Raw genomic sequence first — 16,292 nt, 5'->3', positions numbered from 1 at the left:
GACAGCACTGAATTTGAGCCTGGGGGTGGAAACCCAGAAAGTTTGTTTCCCATGACCAGACCCTACACCCTAGCAGAGAGGCAGCACTGAATTTGAACCTGAACGTGCGAACCCAGGGAGTCTGTTTCCCTCGCCCAGGCTCCGCACCCAGGCAGGAAGGCTGTACTGAATTTGAGCATAGGTGCGCAAACTTGGGGAGATTGTTTTCTGCAACCGGATCTTGTGACCACTCAGGGAGACAGCACTGAATTTGAGCCTGGGGGTGCAAACTCAGGGAGTTTGTTTCCCATGACCAGACCTTGCACCCAAGCAGGGAGACTGCGCTGAATTTGAACCTGAACGTGCGAACTCGGGGAGTTTGTTCCCCACGACCAGACCCCATGCCCACACAGGGTGGCAGCGCTGAATTTGAGCCTGAGTGCATGGACAGGGGGAGTTTGTTTCCCGCAGTGCACACCCATGTGACCAGACCCCATGCCCACACTGAGCGGCAGTGTCACCTGACTTTGATTCAGGGCAAGCGCACAGAGAAGGCTGTTTTCCGCAGGGCAGGAGTGGACCTCTTCCCAACACAGTGCGACTGTGCAACCCGGTCTCCCAAGCAGATCTGGGACTCTGAATCTCCACGCAAGAGGCAGCAATGAGCACCAGTGACTAGACCAGGGGTGGGCAAACTTTTTGACTCGAGGGCCACAATGGGTTCTTAAACTGGACCAGAGGGCCGGAAAAAAGCATGGATGGAGTGTTTGTGTGAACTAATATAAATTCAAAGTAAAGGAGCGGAGGGGAGAGCAAGAAAACCCTCCACTCTTTTGGCTCCACAGGTCAGATAGAAGAGCCGAATGGGCCGGATCTGGCCCGCGGGCCGTAGTTTGCCCACGGCTGGACTAGACTCTGTTTCTCATTGTGTGCGACTGGGATCCCTGATTCCCAGTACATTCACACTAAGAGCCAGCGACTCTAATTCTTGGCGGATGTGCACACAGGGACCTGATTGTCAGTGTGAGGTAGCATCAAAAAACAGAGACTCTGATACTCAATTCTCGGCATGGACACAGGGAGCCTCTGACTCCTGACACGCAATAGGGGACTTTGATTTTTGGCACATGCCATTGGGTTCTCTGTTTCAACATGGCACAGGCAGGATCCCTGATTCTAGGTGCACACACGAGGCCACACTAAGCACCCGTGACTCTGACCCAGGGAGAGTGTGCTTCCCACCAACCCACAGCAACCGCACATCTTGGTATCAGAGCTCTTCAGTGACACTTGGTGGGTGTAAAACTCCCACTGCACATGGTCCAGGCTCCCGGAACTCGACATCTGAACCTTCTGGTGATAGAATGGGGAGACAACGAAGCATTCCCCAGAGGAAAGAAAAGGAGGAATCACCAAGTAAGGAAATAAGTGAAACAGAAGCAAGGAACATGACAAAAAAGAATTTAGAGTAATGGTCATACAGTTCATACACCGGATGGATGAAAAAATCAACAACCTATGCAAAAATCAGGAAGAAATGAAAAATGATATAGCTACAATCAAAAACACCATGGAAGGCTTCAACAGTAAACTAGAAGAAGAAGAGGACCAAATCAGCGAGTTAGAAGATCAGGTACAGAAACAAGCCCAATCTGAATAGCAACTAGAGAAAAAAATTAAAAAGCAGGAGGAGAGCCTAAGGGAGCTTTGGGACAATGCAAAACGAAATAACATAAGTATAATAGGGCTGCCAGAAGGACAAGAAAAGCAGCAAGGATTAGAAAATTTATTTTAAGAAATAATGGCAGAAAACTTCCCTGATATGGGGAAGAAAAAAGTTACTCAAGTACAAAGAGTCCCAAGCAAGATGAATCTCAAAAGACCCACACCAAGACACGCCATAATTACAATGGAAAACGTTAACAACAAAAAGAGAATCTTAAAGGCTGCAAGAGAGAGACAGAGAGTTACCTACAAAGGATCCCCCATCAGATTATCAAATGATTTCTCAACAGAAACACATCAAGCTAAAGGGAATGGAAGGAGATATACAAAGTGATGCAAAGCAAGGGACTTACTCCAAGAATACTCTATCCAGCAAGACTATCAATCAAAATTGAAGGGGAAATCAGGAGTTTCACAGACAAAAAAAAAGGCTAAGGCAGTTTATCACTACCAAGCCAGGAATGCAAGAAATGCTAAAGGGAATGCTGTAAAAAGAAGAAATAAAAAAAGTAAGAAGGAACACAGGTTCAAATAAATAAAAATGGCTACAAACAAGTACCTTTCAATAATAACTTTAAACGTAAATGGACTAACTGCTCCAATCAAAAGACATTGCATGGCTGAATGGATAAAAAAACATGACCCATATATATGCTGACTACAAGAGACCCACCTCAGAACAAGGGACTCACACAGACTGAAAGCGAAGGGATGGAAAAATAACTTTCAGGCAAATGGAAATGAAAAAGAAGCTGGGGTAGCAATACTTATATCTGACAAAATAGACCTCAAAGTGAAGGCCATAACAAGAGATAAAGAAGGCCACTTCATAATACTAAAGGGACCAATACAACAAGAGGATATAACCCTGGTAAACATATATGCACCCAATGCAGGATCAACCAAATACATAAAAAAAACTCCTGGAAGATATCAAGGGAGAGATCGACAACAATACAATCATAGTAGGGGACTTTAATACACCACTGACATCACTGGATAAATCCTCTACACAAAAAATCAGCAAAGAAACAGCAATCCTAAATGACTCACTAAATCAGATGGACTTAATTGACAACTTCAGAACATTTCATCCCAAAGCTTCGGAATATAGGTTCTTCTCAAGTGCACATGGGTCATTTTCAAAAATAGACCGCATATTGGGTTACAAGCAAAGTTACCCCAAATTCCAGAAGATTGAAATCATATCAAGCATCTTCTCAGACCACAATGGCATAATATTAGAAATAAACTACAATAAAAAACAATCCAAAAAACTCAAACACTTGGAAGCTGAATAGCATGTTATTAAATATTGATTTGGTTAACAATGAGGTCAAAGAAGAAATTAAAAACATCTTGGAAACTAATGACAATAAAAACACCACAATACAAAACTTATGGGACACAGTGAAAACAGTCCTGAGAGGGAAGTTTATAGCTATACAGGCCTACCTCAAAAAGCAAGAAAAAATGGTAGTAAATCATCTAACTCTACAACTCAAAGAATTAGAAAGAGAGCAACAAGAAAAGCCCAGAGTGAGCAGAAGGAAGGAGATAATAAAGATTAGAACAGAAATAAATAACATAGAGACAAAAAAACACAAAAGCAATACAAAAGATCAACAAAACCAAGAGCTGGTTCTTTGAAAGGATAAACAAGGTTGATGAACTTCTAGCCAGGCTCACCAAGAAGCAAAGAGAGAGGACCCAAATAAAATCAGAAATGAAAGAGGCAAAATAACAACAGACCCCACAGAAATACAAAGGATTGTTAAAAAAATACCATGAACAACTCTATTCCAACAAACTGGACAACTTGGAGGAAACGGACATATTCCTAGAAAAATACAACCTTCCCAAACTCAATCAGGAAGATTCTAAAAATCTCAATAGGCCGATAACTCTGGAAGAAATTGAAGCAGCCATCAAAAAGCTTCCAGCAAACAAAAGCCCAGGGCCAGACGGCTTCACAGGAGAGTTATACCAAACATTCAAGGAAGAACTAAAACCTATCCTCCTCAGACTATTTCAAAAAATTCCAGAGGAGGGAACACTTCCAAGCTCCTTCTATGAAGCCAGCATCACCCTAATACCAAAACCAGATAAAGACGACACAATGAAAGAGAATTACAGGGCAACATCCCTGATGAACATAGATTCCAAAATCCTCAACAAAATTCTAGCAAATGGGATCCAACAGTACATCAGAAAGATCATACACCATGACCAAGCAGGATTTATCCTGGGGATGCAAGGATGGTACAATATCTGGAAATCAATAAACGTGATACATCACATAAACAATTTGAGGGAGAAAAATCACATAGTCATATCAATTGACGCAGAAAAAGCATTTGACAAAATCCAACACACTTTCTTGATAAAAACTCTCAGCAAGGTTGGAATAGAAGGATCATACCTCAACATCATAAAAGCCATATATGATAAACCCACAGCCAACATCACACTCAATGGACAAAAACTAAAACGATTTCTACTAAGAACAGGAACAAGACAGGGATGCCCACTCTCACCAATCCTGTTCAACATAGTACTGGAAGTGCTAGCCATTGCTCTCAGACAACAAGAAGAAATAAAAGGCATCCAAATTGGAAAAGAAGAAGTAAAACTGTCCTTATTCACAGATGACATGATACTGTACATAGAAAACCCTAAAGACTCCATCAAAAAATTATTAGACTTAATAAATGTATTTGGTAAGGTAGCAGGATACATAATTAACTCCAAGAAATCTATGGCATTTCTATACACCAATAGTGAACTTACAGAAAGAGAGACTAAAAAAGCAATCACATTTACCATCACAACAAAAAAATTAATATACCTAGGAATAAACTTAATTAAGGAGGTAAAAGACCTATATACAAAAAACTACAGGACACTGAAAAAAGAGATAGAGGAAGTCATAAACAGATGGAAGAACATACCATGTTCATGGATTGGTAGAATCAACATCTTTAAAATGTCCATATTACCCAAAGCAATCGATAGATTCAATGCAATCCCCATTAAAATACCAACAGCATATTTCACAGACCTAGAACAAACTCTCTAAAACTTCATCTGGAATAAAAAAAGACCCTGAATAGCTGCAGCAATCCTGAGAAAGAAGAACAAAGGAGGTGAGATCTCAGTACCAGATATCAAGCTGTATTACAAACCACTGTTCTCAAAACAGCCTGGTACTGGCACAAGAACAGACATATAGATCAATGGAATAGAATAGAGAACCCGGAAATCGGCCCAAACCACTATGCTCAATTAATATTTGACAAAGGAGGCATGAACATACAATGGAGTCAAGACAGTCTCTTCAGTATATGGTGTTGGGAAAATTGGACAGATACATACAAAAAAATGAAACTAGACCACCAACTTACACCATACACAAAAATAAACTCAAAATGGATACAGGACTTAAATATCAGACGGGAAACCATAAAAATACTAGAGGAATCCACAGGCAGCAAAATCTCAGACATATGCCGAAGCAGTATCTTCACTGATAAAGCTCCTAGGGCAATGGAAACTAAAGAGAAAATAAACAAATGGGACTACATCAAAATAAAAAGCTTCTGCACAGCAAAAGAAAACATTCACAAAACAACAAGAACGCCCACTGCATGAGAGAACATATTTGCCAATGTTATCACCGATAAGGGTTTAATCTCCAACATTTACAGGGAACTCATACAACTTAACAAAAGGAAGATAAACAATCCAGTCAAAAAATGGGCAATGGACCTACATAGAAACTTTTCAAAAGAAGAGAGAAGGAAGGCCAAGAAACCTATGAAAACATGCTCACAGTCACTAATTATTTGAGAGATGCAAATCAAAATGACAATGCGGTACCAACTCACACCAGTCAGAATGGCTATCATTAACAAATAAATAAACGACAAGTGTTGGCGAGGATGCGGAGGAAAAGGAACCCTCATGCACTGCTGGTGGGAATGTAGATTGGTGCAGCCACTATGGAGAACAGTATGGCATTTCCTTAAAAAAGTAAAAATGGAACTCCCATTTGACCCAGTGATCCCACTTCTAGGAATATATCCCAAGACGCCAGAAACATCAATCAGAAAGGATATATGCGCCCCTATTGTCATAGCAGCACAATTTACCATAGCTAAGATTTGGAAACAGCCTAAGTGCCCATCAGCAGATGAGTGGTACATCTACACAATGGAATACTGTGGTACATCTACACAATGGAATACTATGCTGCGCTAAAAAAGAAGGAATTCCTACCATTTGCAGCAACATGGATGGAACTGGAGAGCATTATGCTAAGTGAGATAAGTCAGTCAGAGAAAGATAAATATCACATGATCTCACTCATCTATAGGAAATAACAACATAAACTGATGAACAAAAACAGATCCAGAGACAGGGAAGCATTGATCACACTGTCAAAACTCAGAGGGAAGGTAGGGGAGGGTGGGGGTTAGGGGGAGAGATCAACCAAAGGACTTGTATGCATGCATATAAGCCTAACCAGTGGACACAGACAACAGGGGGGTGAGGGCATGACTGTGGGGGGTGCTTTGGGAAGGTAATGGGGGGATGAGGACAAATATGTAATACCTTAATCAATAAAGATATTAAAATGCAAAAAAAGAAATAATGACAGAAAACTTCCCCTACCTGATGAAAGAAATAGATTTACAAGTCCAGGAAGTGCAGAGAACCCCAAACAAGAGGAATCCAAAGAGGACCACACCAAGACACATCATAATTAAAATGCCAAGGGCAAAAGACAAGAAGAGAATCTTAAAAGCAGCAAGAGAAAAGCAGTTAGTTACCTACAAGGGAGCACCCATACAACTGTCAGCTGATTTTTTCAACAGAAACTATGCAGGCCAGAAGGGAGTGGCAAGAAATATTCAAAGGGATGAATACCAAGAACCTACAACCAAGATTACTCTCCCCAGCAAAGCTATCATTCAGAATGGAAGGTCAGATAAAGAGCTTCACAGATAAGAAAAATCTAAAGGAGTTCATCACTGCCAAACCAGTATTATATGAAATGCTGAAGGGTATTCTTTAAGAAGAAGAAGAAGAAAAGAAAAGGTAAAGATAAAAATTATGAACAACAAAGTGACAACAAATACATATCTATCAACAAGTGAATCTAAAAATCAAATGAATAAAAAATCTGATGAACAGAATAAAACTGGTGAATGTAATAAAACCAGTGGCATGGAAATGGAGTGGACTGACAATTCTCGGGGAGAATGGGGTGGGAGGTGCAGGAGGAGACGGGACAAAGATCTTATATGCATGTATGCAGTACCTATGGTCCTGGACAGTGGGTGGCGAGGGCCTGGGGTGGGGTGGGAACCTGGCGGAGGGGAGCTATGGGGGGGAGAGCAAAATCTGTAGTAATCTGAACAATAAAGATTTTTAAAAAAGAAATTAACATAAAAATTAATTTGGCAAAGCAAGCTACTCAGATTCTGACCTGTGAGAAATACAGAAACTATTTATACTCAGACATAGTATAAAGCAACAGCACTGGACTCACACTAATAGGCTCTCCTTTTTATTTAGTTACCATTATGAATTCAGAGCATTCACTTAAGCCACTTTCCTCTTTGTGCTTAATAATTTTACATTGTAAAATGAAGGATTTGGGGCAGATTATCTCTAAGCTATTTCTTATATTCTCCATCTTTAATAACCCTATATTAGAGGCAAGTATAGAGTCTTTACTAACTCTATTTTACAGAAAGAATAAAATTAAAGAGAAGTCTTGCAGGGAATAATTCAAGAAAGATATATCATTTATGTCCTAATATATATAAACCCTGGGTTGTAATGACCAGTAACGACCAAGCCTCGACCAACCAGAAGTCAGTTCTGCTGCAGGCGTGGTGCCCCAGCACTGACTGCTGAGGGGGCTGTGAATCAGGGCCAGAGAGAGGCCTGAAGAGAGAAGCAGGGACTGATCTGTTGCTTCTGTGGCAGCTTTTGATCAGCACTTGCCTCTCTCTTTCTCTCCCATTCTGGCCAGTGGCTGCACCTCCATTTCTCTCCAGGCCTCCACTGGGGCTGCTGATCAGCCCCGCCTTTCTGATCATGCCCTGTTGATAGGCCCAGAGATGCTGACTGGTATAGGAACCGACCAATCAGAACCAAATGTGGGTGCTGTGGGGAGCCAATGGCTGCCTAGGAAGCGGAGCTATTGACACTGATTGTCATAGAATTTGACCAATCAGAACCAAATTGGCCAGCAGAGGAGGGCAGTTGTCGGCGAGATCAGGCTGGCAGGGAAGGCCGTTGGGGACGAGATCAGGCCAGCAGGGGAGGGCAGTTGTGGGCAAGAACTGGTCAGCAGGGGAGGGCCATTGGGGGCGAGATCAGGCCAGCAGGGGAGGGCAGTTGGGGGCAACCAGGCCAGCAGGGGAGGGAAGTTAGGGGCAATCAGGCTGGCAGGCAGAGGCAGTTAGGGGCAATCAGGCAGGTAGGCAGGTGAGCAGTTAGGAGCCATCAGTCCCAGATTGAGAGAGGGATGTCCAACTGCTGGTTTAGGCCACAGGGATTGGGCCTAAACTGGCAGTCAGACATCCCCCAAGGGGTCCCCAATTGGAGAAGGTGCAGGCTGGGCTGAGGGAACCCCCCTCCGTGCACAAATTTTGTGCACTGGGCCTCTAGTATATATATAAAAGCCTAAGCAACCATTCAACTGTTAAACCGGGAGCTATGACGTGCACTGACCACCAGGGGGCAGACACTCAATGCAAAGGCATGGAAACATGAAACAGACTGATGAATCTCAGAGGGAAGGGGAGAGGGTGGGAAGAGATTAACCAAAGATCTTATATGCATACTAGAGGCGTGGTGCGTGTATTCATGCACCAGTGGGGTCCCTCAGCCTGGCATGCGCCCTCTCGCAATCCGGGACCCCTTGGGGGATGTCAAACTGTCAGTTTCTGCCTGATCTCCACAGGCCATGCCGCGGGACCCCACCAGTGCATGACTCTGTGCACCAGGCCTCTAGTTTTAGAAATAATAAAAAAATTAAGTGGTCCTGAATCTTCTGTAACTATACACAGAATTACAGTAATGCCTTAAACACATTTTGAGGGAAGGACCCCAACCAAGTCTTTCTCATAAGGAAATTTATAACATCTGTATACACATATACCCATACACACACTCACATGCACACCTGGACTGACAATAGTAATGGTTATAACACAAAAAGAGCCACAAACTTTACTACAAGCTGCAAATAAACGAGGCCTGTTTTAAAGTTCCATGTTATTTGAAAGGCTATTCTAGATAGATTGGATTGTAAGCATTTTATTAATTTGTGTGTATCCATATTTTCTGACGTATTGCTATGAATGTCATACTTTTATAAAAATAAGAAAGAATTTTTATTTAAAAATAAATGTTATAGTACTTCATACTTTAATTGGTTCTAATAAAGTGACTATATAAACACAGTTGTTCTCTAGATCTACATTAAGTGACTCCCCCGCCCCCCCCCCCCCCCGACACACACACAGAGTTTGGCTGTTCATAGTCCAGTACTTGTTTATTCTGCCAAGATAAAATAACAATAAACTGTATTTCAAAGCACTATATGATATGGATATCAAAATACTGCAGGACAATAATGTATCACTCTTCCCCATCCGGTTTCAAGGGGAGAAAATTAAAGGACCAGGAAATTTCTTAAATACTATAATCTGTTTTCCAAATGATTCTGACTATCTTTTTCTCTCAGCTACACCCTATAATACATTCTGGAAGGCCTGAAGGTGACTGCCTAAGTTTATTTTAAAACCTTTCAGTTTGTGACAGATAAACTAAAAATAAAATACTCAAACAAAAGTAGATCAATGAAATAGTATAAATCAAGTGAAAATTAATTTTCATTACAAAAATTGATGCACCTTCTGTTGGTGAATCTAGGACTACAAGTCACTTTTAATGATATCAAAAATTGAACTTCAGATATATCTGAAAATGTATTAATGAGTAATACCTTCACTTACCTGGTAAACCAGGCTCCCCCTTCTCGCCTTTTGAGCCCAGCAGATCTGGATCCATTGGCCCAGGAGGGCCAGGAAGGCCAGGCTCTCCTTTACCACCTTTTTCTCCTATAGGACCAGGAAGCCCTGGCTGACCTTGCAAACCATCATCACCTAAAATAGACATGTGTGGGGAACACACAACATTATCAGATTTATACATCCAGGATTAATATATACAAACATTATTCATACATTTCATAGTTTGGTAGGCCACCGGCCACCCAAAACACTTAGGCACCTTGGTTATTATCTATGAATAACTTGAGCTCACACACATTTTTACACTCAAATGACAATCCCTCTTTCTTCTGAGATTCTTTGACAACTATAGTGACTGTAAATAAAATGAAAATTTAATTCTTGTATGTCATTATTTACCATGTTTCATGGTATCCAAACTAAGTATTCCACTATGCTGCGGTAAAAAAGGAGTTCCTAGCATTTGCAACAACATGGATGGAGATGGAGAGTATTATGTTAAGTGAAATAAGCCAGGCAGAGAAAGATAAATATCACATGATCTCACTCATTTGTGGAATATAATGAATGGCATAGACCGATGAACAAGAACAGATCCAGAGACTGAGAAACGTCGAACAGCACGTCATACCTCAGGGAAGGTAGGGGAGGGTGGGGATAAGGGGGAGAGATCAACCAAGGGACTTGTGTGCATGCATATGAGCCTAATCAATGGACACAGACAACAAGGGGGTGGGGCATAAGTGGGGGGTGGGGGGTTATGGGGGAATAATTTGTGTTTTTGCCTCCCTGACAAAGTTTATATAAAGTTACAAAAAGAAATTGACAGCCAGTTTGAAATTGAATTGCCATGGCCTAGAGCAAAGAATATCCTTACATGATATTATTCTACAATGTCATTATAATTTTAGATATTTTACAACAGCATATTGTACAATTATCCCAAACAAACTTACAAACTAATTCTTGGAATGTTTGGCAGCAATTTAAAAAAAAAAAAAGGACAAGAAAGGATTTAATCCCTTTCAGAAGGAATTAGGGTGCTGGGAAGGCACTTGAGCATTCTATATTGGCCCCTCTTGCCTTTTGTGCCAAGAGGGACCCTCTTCTCACAATCCAATTGCCGTCAGCTGTTGCCTGAGCTTTCTTTTCATGCTGAGCTTGAAGCCTCGTGGTGGCTGGTACCATGGATCTGTCTCTCGCCCAATTGTGTGAGCTGGGCCTTCCCTGGAGAAGAAACCTGAGTTCCCTGAGATATGTGATCAGTTCTGGGTCCCCGCCAGCAGGCCAGGGGATCCCAAGGCAGGTGCTGGGCGTGGAGGCCACGGGGGCATAGGCTACCAAGGAGACAGAACTGAACCTCACATCACCCTGCTTAGCCCCGGAGGAGGACTGGTTAGCCAGAGACGGGTAAGATTCCTCAGGGAAGGAACAACCTAAGACAGGTACAGTCGCAGAGGGGCCATCAGGAGAGAACTTGGGGATCATCAGAGGTGGGGCACAGACCCTCACCCCCCCAACCTTGCAGGGGCCTGAACCCTTGCCCGTCTGAGGGAGGTCTCCTGCTCCCATGGCTGCTTTGCTTCCCACGCCCAGCTCAGATTGGGACACAGGTGACAGACAGTGTGACTTGGCCCAGCTCAGATTGGGACCCAGGTAACAGACAGAGACGTGGCTGACAGCAGCTGCCCTATATCTAAATCCAGCCTAGCACCAGGAATGCTCAGGGCCTACTCAAGAATGCAAAAAATCCTTTCCACTAATATTTACAGGGTAAACTAAGATTGTTGGTAGAGTATTAAATTTGACAGTAAAATAATATTCAAGTTTTCAGATTAAATTAAATAGGCTAATTGAAATAAGTGAATATTCAAGAAAATTTAATTGTACTGGACAAAAAGCTGTTCCTAAAGTGGTAACTAAAATTTCTATTGGTAGTTCATCTCATGGTAAAATTCCTGAACATGCAATGAAACTAAAGCAGTCATATTTTTGTGCAAAAAATTAAAATTTAAAGTTATCAAGACTGCATTATAAAATTTACAAAAGCCTCCATTAATCAAAAAAAGGGGGGATAGTAGGGTAATATCATGTAAGGAAAAATATCCTATAAGTAAATTACATCTAGAAAATTTTTACTTTACAAAATTAATTTTCATTTGTAATGCTAACAGCAAGACACCCATGAAAAACACACATGGTGTCTAAATAAGACAAAGGAAAATCGTTTGAGCAAAAATAAAAAGGATCCCAAATCAATTATATAGAAAAGATTCCTTTATTAACTTTTGGTCGAGAATATGTTTGTATATTTTCAGAAAACAACTCCAAGACCATGTGGATTCCTGCAACAGAGAGGAATTGACAGGTCTGCTCCAACCACAAAGACAAGAGGAGAAACAGTCCAGAGATGTGAGACGCTGACGACGCCTTGCCACGCTCGCTAGCAGTCAGCAGCTGTGCATCACAGCAGGTTGCCTAGGACCAAACCAGAGAGGGTTGGACCTGCATTGCCACCATGTGCCCACCATCCAGATATCATTGCTGACATGTACACATAAGGAACTGTTTGACATTGAAACGGGGACTCAGAACTGCTGGACATTGAAATTGGAACTCAAACATTTTTTGTTATTATACGTTTATTTCTAGTCTGCAGAGGCAAGATTTTTTAAAGGAAAGAAAAGGGGAAAAATATAGATACAGAGGCAAAGAAGCATTGAACAGACTGTCAAACTACAGCGGGAAGGCAGAGGAGGTTTTGTGGGGGGGGGCTGTAAGAGATCAACTGAAGGACTTGTACACATGCATATAAGCATAACCAATGGATAAAAGACACTGGGGGGGGGCAGGTAAAGGCATGTACTGGGGGGAAGGGGAGGCTGCGGGGGAGATCAATGGGGAAAAAAAGAGACATATGTACTACTATTTGTAATACTTCAAACAATTAAAAAAATAAATAAATTTAAAAAAAAGAAAAAAAAAGAAACTAAAAAAAACACAACAAAGTATTCCACTAAATTGAAAATAGGACATATTTAAATGCCATATCACATAGAAACCAAATACAAGTAACTGTAGCTCATTTACATAGTCAAATAAAAATATTCCGTAATGAAATAAAGTGATGTTTAATCTTCTCTCTTATATGCATCTGCCAGCAAACTGAATATTACCTTTGAGACCAGGAACACCACTCCTGCCAGGAATTCCCAACGGTCCTGGTGGGCCTGGAGGTCCCATGATACCCATTTCACCTTTGGTACCTTTGAAGAATATCAATAAGTAACTTTTACCTTTCCTTGATCTTAGAAAGATAAAAGATATGTTGTAAGATATTAACTGGAAAACTATTGAGATTTGGAGGGAAACCACTAGGTTTTACCGCTTTTCAACTATTGTAACCTTAGTGACCACTATTGTCAAAAGCAATGAATAAAAAGACTCAATGTGGAAGCTAACCTCCAAAGACGAGCCACAAATAAAAAACATATCCCAGTATACACATCATTGTGTAGCCTTCTCTCCTTGAATTTGGGCTGACTCTGTGACTTGATCTTGATTAGGTGACACTGTATGACTCCCAATGTGAGAGCATAATAAGTCTTGCAGTTTCCATCTGGGGCTCTTAAACACTCACATTTGGTTTGGGGAATTCTCTCCTTTGAAAACCAGTAGCCCTGAAAAGAAGGTAACTACCCTGACATTACCATAATGTGAGCAGCCCAGGCCATGTGAGGAGGCACTATGGATAATGAGATACCATGTAAAGAGGCTAAGGAATACCTAGATACCAAAGAATTGCCATCTTTGGAAGTAAATCCTTCATCCCCAACTACTCCAGCTGGTGTCATGTGGAGCAGAGTTAAATGACTTCACTAAGGCATCCCATAATTCCTGACCTACAAAATCTTGAGCAAAATAAAATGGTTTATTTAAACCATTAAATTTTGGGGTTATTTGTTATACAGCAATATATAACTAGAATTCTCACAGAGAAAATATAATACAAATAGCAAATTCAGTTTCTTGAAATCAAATACATTTAACACTTTTCCTTAAGGAACAGTGTCAATCCAGAAAAGTACAAGATGATAATATACTAGTCATATCAGTTAATTGCCTGAATCCAAAACCAGAGAAAACTTTAAACAAATTACCTGGAAATCCAGGGGTGCCTGCTTTTCCTGGAAGACCTGGCGATCCTGGGGGTCCCAGAGGACCAGGTGCTCCAGGGATCCCTGGACTGCCTCTCTCACCAGGGGGTCCTGGAACATCAAACCCAGGAGGCCCTGGATCCCCCTTCTCTCCTGGTATTCCATGCAAGCCTAGTTAAGACAACACCAATGTTAACAAGTTATTAAAGCAATTTTAAGAGAGGTATCTAGTTATTTTGCTAGCAAACAAGTAATAGAATCTGATGCATAACAAACCTAACAGTGAGTTAAAAATATATTTTTGACATCATGTATATAAAATGACCTAACAACTGAACTTTAGGACTTTCATGTATATTTCTCTAAGAAAGTACTTCTCAAATTATTTATGATGAAAGATTAGTCTTTTCTTAATTCTTAGTCCATCATGGACTAATCTATATATATAAAAGGCTAAGTGACCATCCAACTGTTCAACTGGCAGGTACATATGACATGCACTGACCACCAGGAGGCAGACACTCAAGGCAGGTGCTGCTGAGCTGTGGTGACTTGGCAGCGGTGGTTCTGGGGTGCGCCACCCGATTCCTCACAGGGCCCTGTGATTTCACCTTCAGCCATGGGTTATGTTATTAAAATATTTCTTCTAATTAGTTTCCTTTCAATGTACATAAATCCGTGCACCAGTCCACTAGTATTTTTTATAAAATACAAAAAGATTACTAAAAAATAAAATAAAAAGACAAACAAAATACAAGCTTAACTTTTGGTTATTATAGTTAACAAAGAGAATTACACTGTCCAATTGCAATAGAAGTTTCTAAATGCTTACTTTTAATTTCTTCTAATACTAATTCCAATGTAGACTGGTAACAAATACTTTGCGATTCAACAGTGGCCCTTGGATTTGCATTGCTCTAAGGTATTATAAATTATTGGGATATATTTCTATAATCCATACAAGTGATTACCGAGTAAGTCAGTTACACACACCCTTTGACTTTATTTTGGCTTTGTATATTATGTTTTAATAATTATTTTTAGATTTTGTTTTGTTTCTCAGTATTCCAGCCAACATTTTACAGAAAAAGATATGACACTACAAAATATATAACCTTAGTAACTTTCTAGAAGATGGAACTGCTAAAAAAACCCCCCCACAAAACACCAAGGTAGTTAAAAAGAATATGTTAAAGGAAAAATATTACACTACAAATATGGTGTGAGTTCCCACTCCAGTACCTATCAGCTATGTGACTCAGTCATTTAACAATGTTGGTCCTTGTCTGTTAAGTGGAGATATGCCATAACTGACTGGAAGCTGAGGGCTGAGCAGGTGACCATTCCAAGTGTCCCTTTAACAGTAAGATATAATTTTATTCTTGGAGATTCATATATAATTATTTTTTACAAGAGATCAAAATGCTGGAATTTTAATATGTTTAATGTCATATACCAGTATGTCCTTAAACTGATAAAATTCAATGTGAAGATCAGAGAATTCCTTTTAATTTGCACAGTGGTGATGGTTCTAATGCTGCCATTTTATAGTATAATTTTATATTATTATATTTGTGAAGTATGATGAGATATCTAATAATAAGCACTATTACAGCCCTATACGGATCATTGCTTGTTTTTATATGATAACTCAAGTAATTTTTAATAGCTGAGTTTTCAAGATACCTGTTTGTCCTTTGAAATCTGTTCCAAGAAAACACTTCTACAAAATAATTATAAGAAACCAGACTTAAGTCTGGAGAAATCATGTTTGATATTTATGTTTAAAGCTTTCATTTTAAGGTAGGACTTTTGAGAAAAAACTACAGTATCTGGTAGACCTGAAGTTCAAGAGGCAGAGTGTTACAGTTCAGCAGCAACCAAAGAAGATGAGCAACCAAAGAAGCAAGTTGCAAAAGATTCATTGGGTTAGGAAACAAAGCTAATCATGTAAAGATTAGAACAAAAATGTTTACAAATATAAATTATTAGATATTGATTTGCTACTATCATAAAAAATAAAACCATTTATTTTAGATATTAGGTCAGATATTCATATAGCATATTCTATAAATCAAAGGTATTTGCCAATAGAGACACAATAAAATATTTACATTCAGAAAAAGTAATAGCCTTTGAAGTTGATCAGCTTTACACTTTTGCTTATCTTTGATCGTTTATTGCTTTGATTAATCATTTTAGAATTTAAGCTTCTCAGGTTAGTTAGAATTTAAAAATTAATTTGATTTATACCTTAACAGGTTAGGGACAGAGAACTCAATAATTATTAGTGGATGGCTATGACTAAGCAACCTACATGTACAAAGTAAGATTTTCTTTTTTTATGGGTTTATTTGTTCATCTTTAAAAATAAATC

The 16,292-nt window shown here is 40.0% G+C and overlaps 1 protein-coding gene across 2 annotated transcripts in view; it reads right to left on the bottom strand.

Annotated features, from left to right (window-relative positions):
* Positions 1-16,292, bottom strand: part of COL4A5 (collagen type IV alpha 5 chain) — a 365,159-nt gene that overhangs the window by 125,569 nt on the left and 223,298 nt on the right. For both annotated transcript variants that reach the window (XM_080651978.1, XM_080651979.1), the window contains exons 31-33: positions 13,919-14,086; positions 12,935-13,024; positions 9,741-9,890 (exon numbers count right to left, since the gene is read on the bottom strand). In XM_080651978.1, the coding sequence (XP_080508104.1) occupies positions 9,741-9,890; positions 12,935-13,024; positions 13,919-14,086 (408 nt within the window). The remainder of the gene's footprint in view (positions 1-9,740; positions 9,891-12,934; positions 13,025-13,918; positions 14,087-16,292) is intronic.

Source organism: Plecotus auritus (genome assembly GCF_963455305.1).
Source record: "Plecotus auritus genome assembly, chromosome: X".
In the NCBI taxonomy this organism is placed as follows: domain Eukaryota; kingdom Metazoa; phylum Chordata; class Mammalia; order Chiroptera; family Vespertilionidae; genus Plecotus; species Plecotus auritus.
This window is presented reverse-complemented; position numbering and strand designations above follow the sequence as displayed.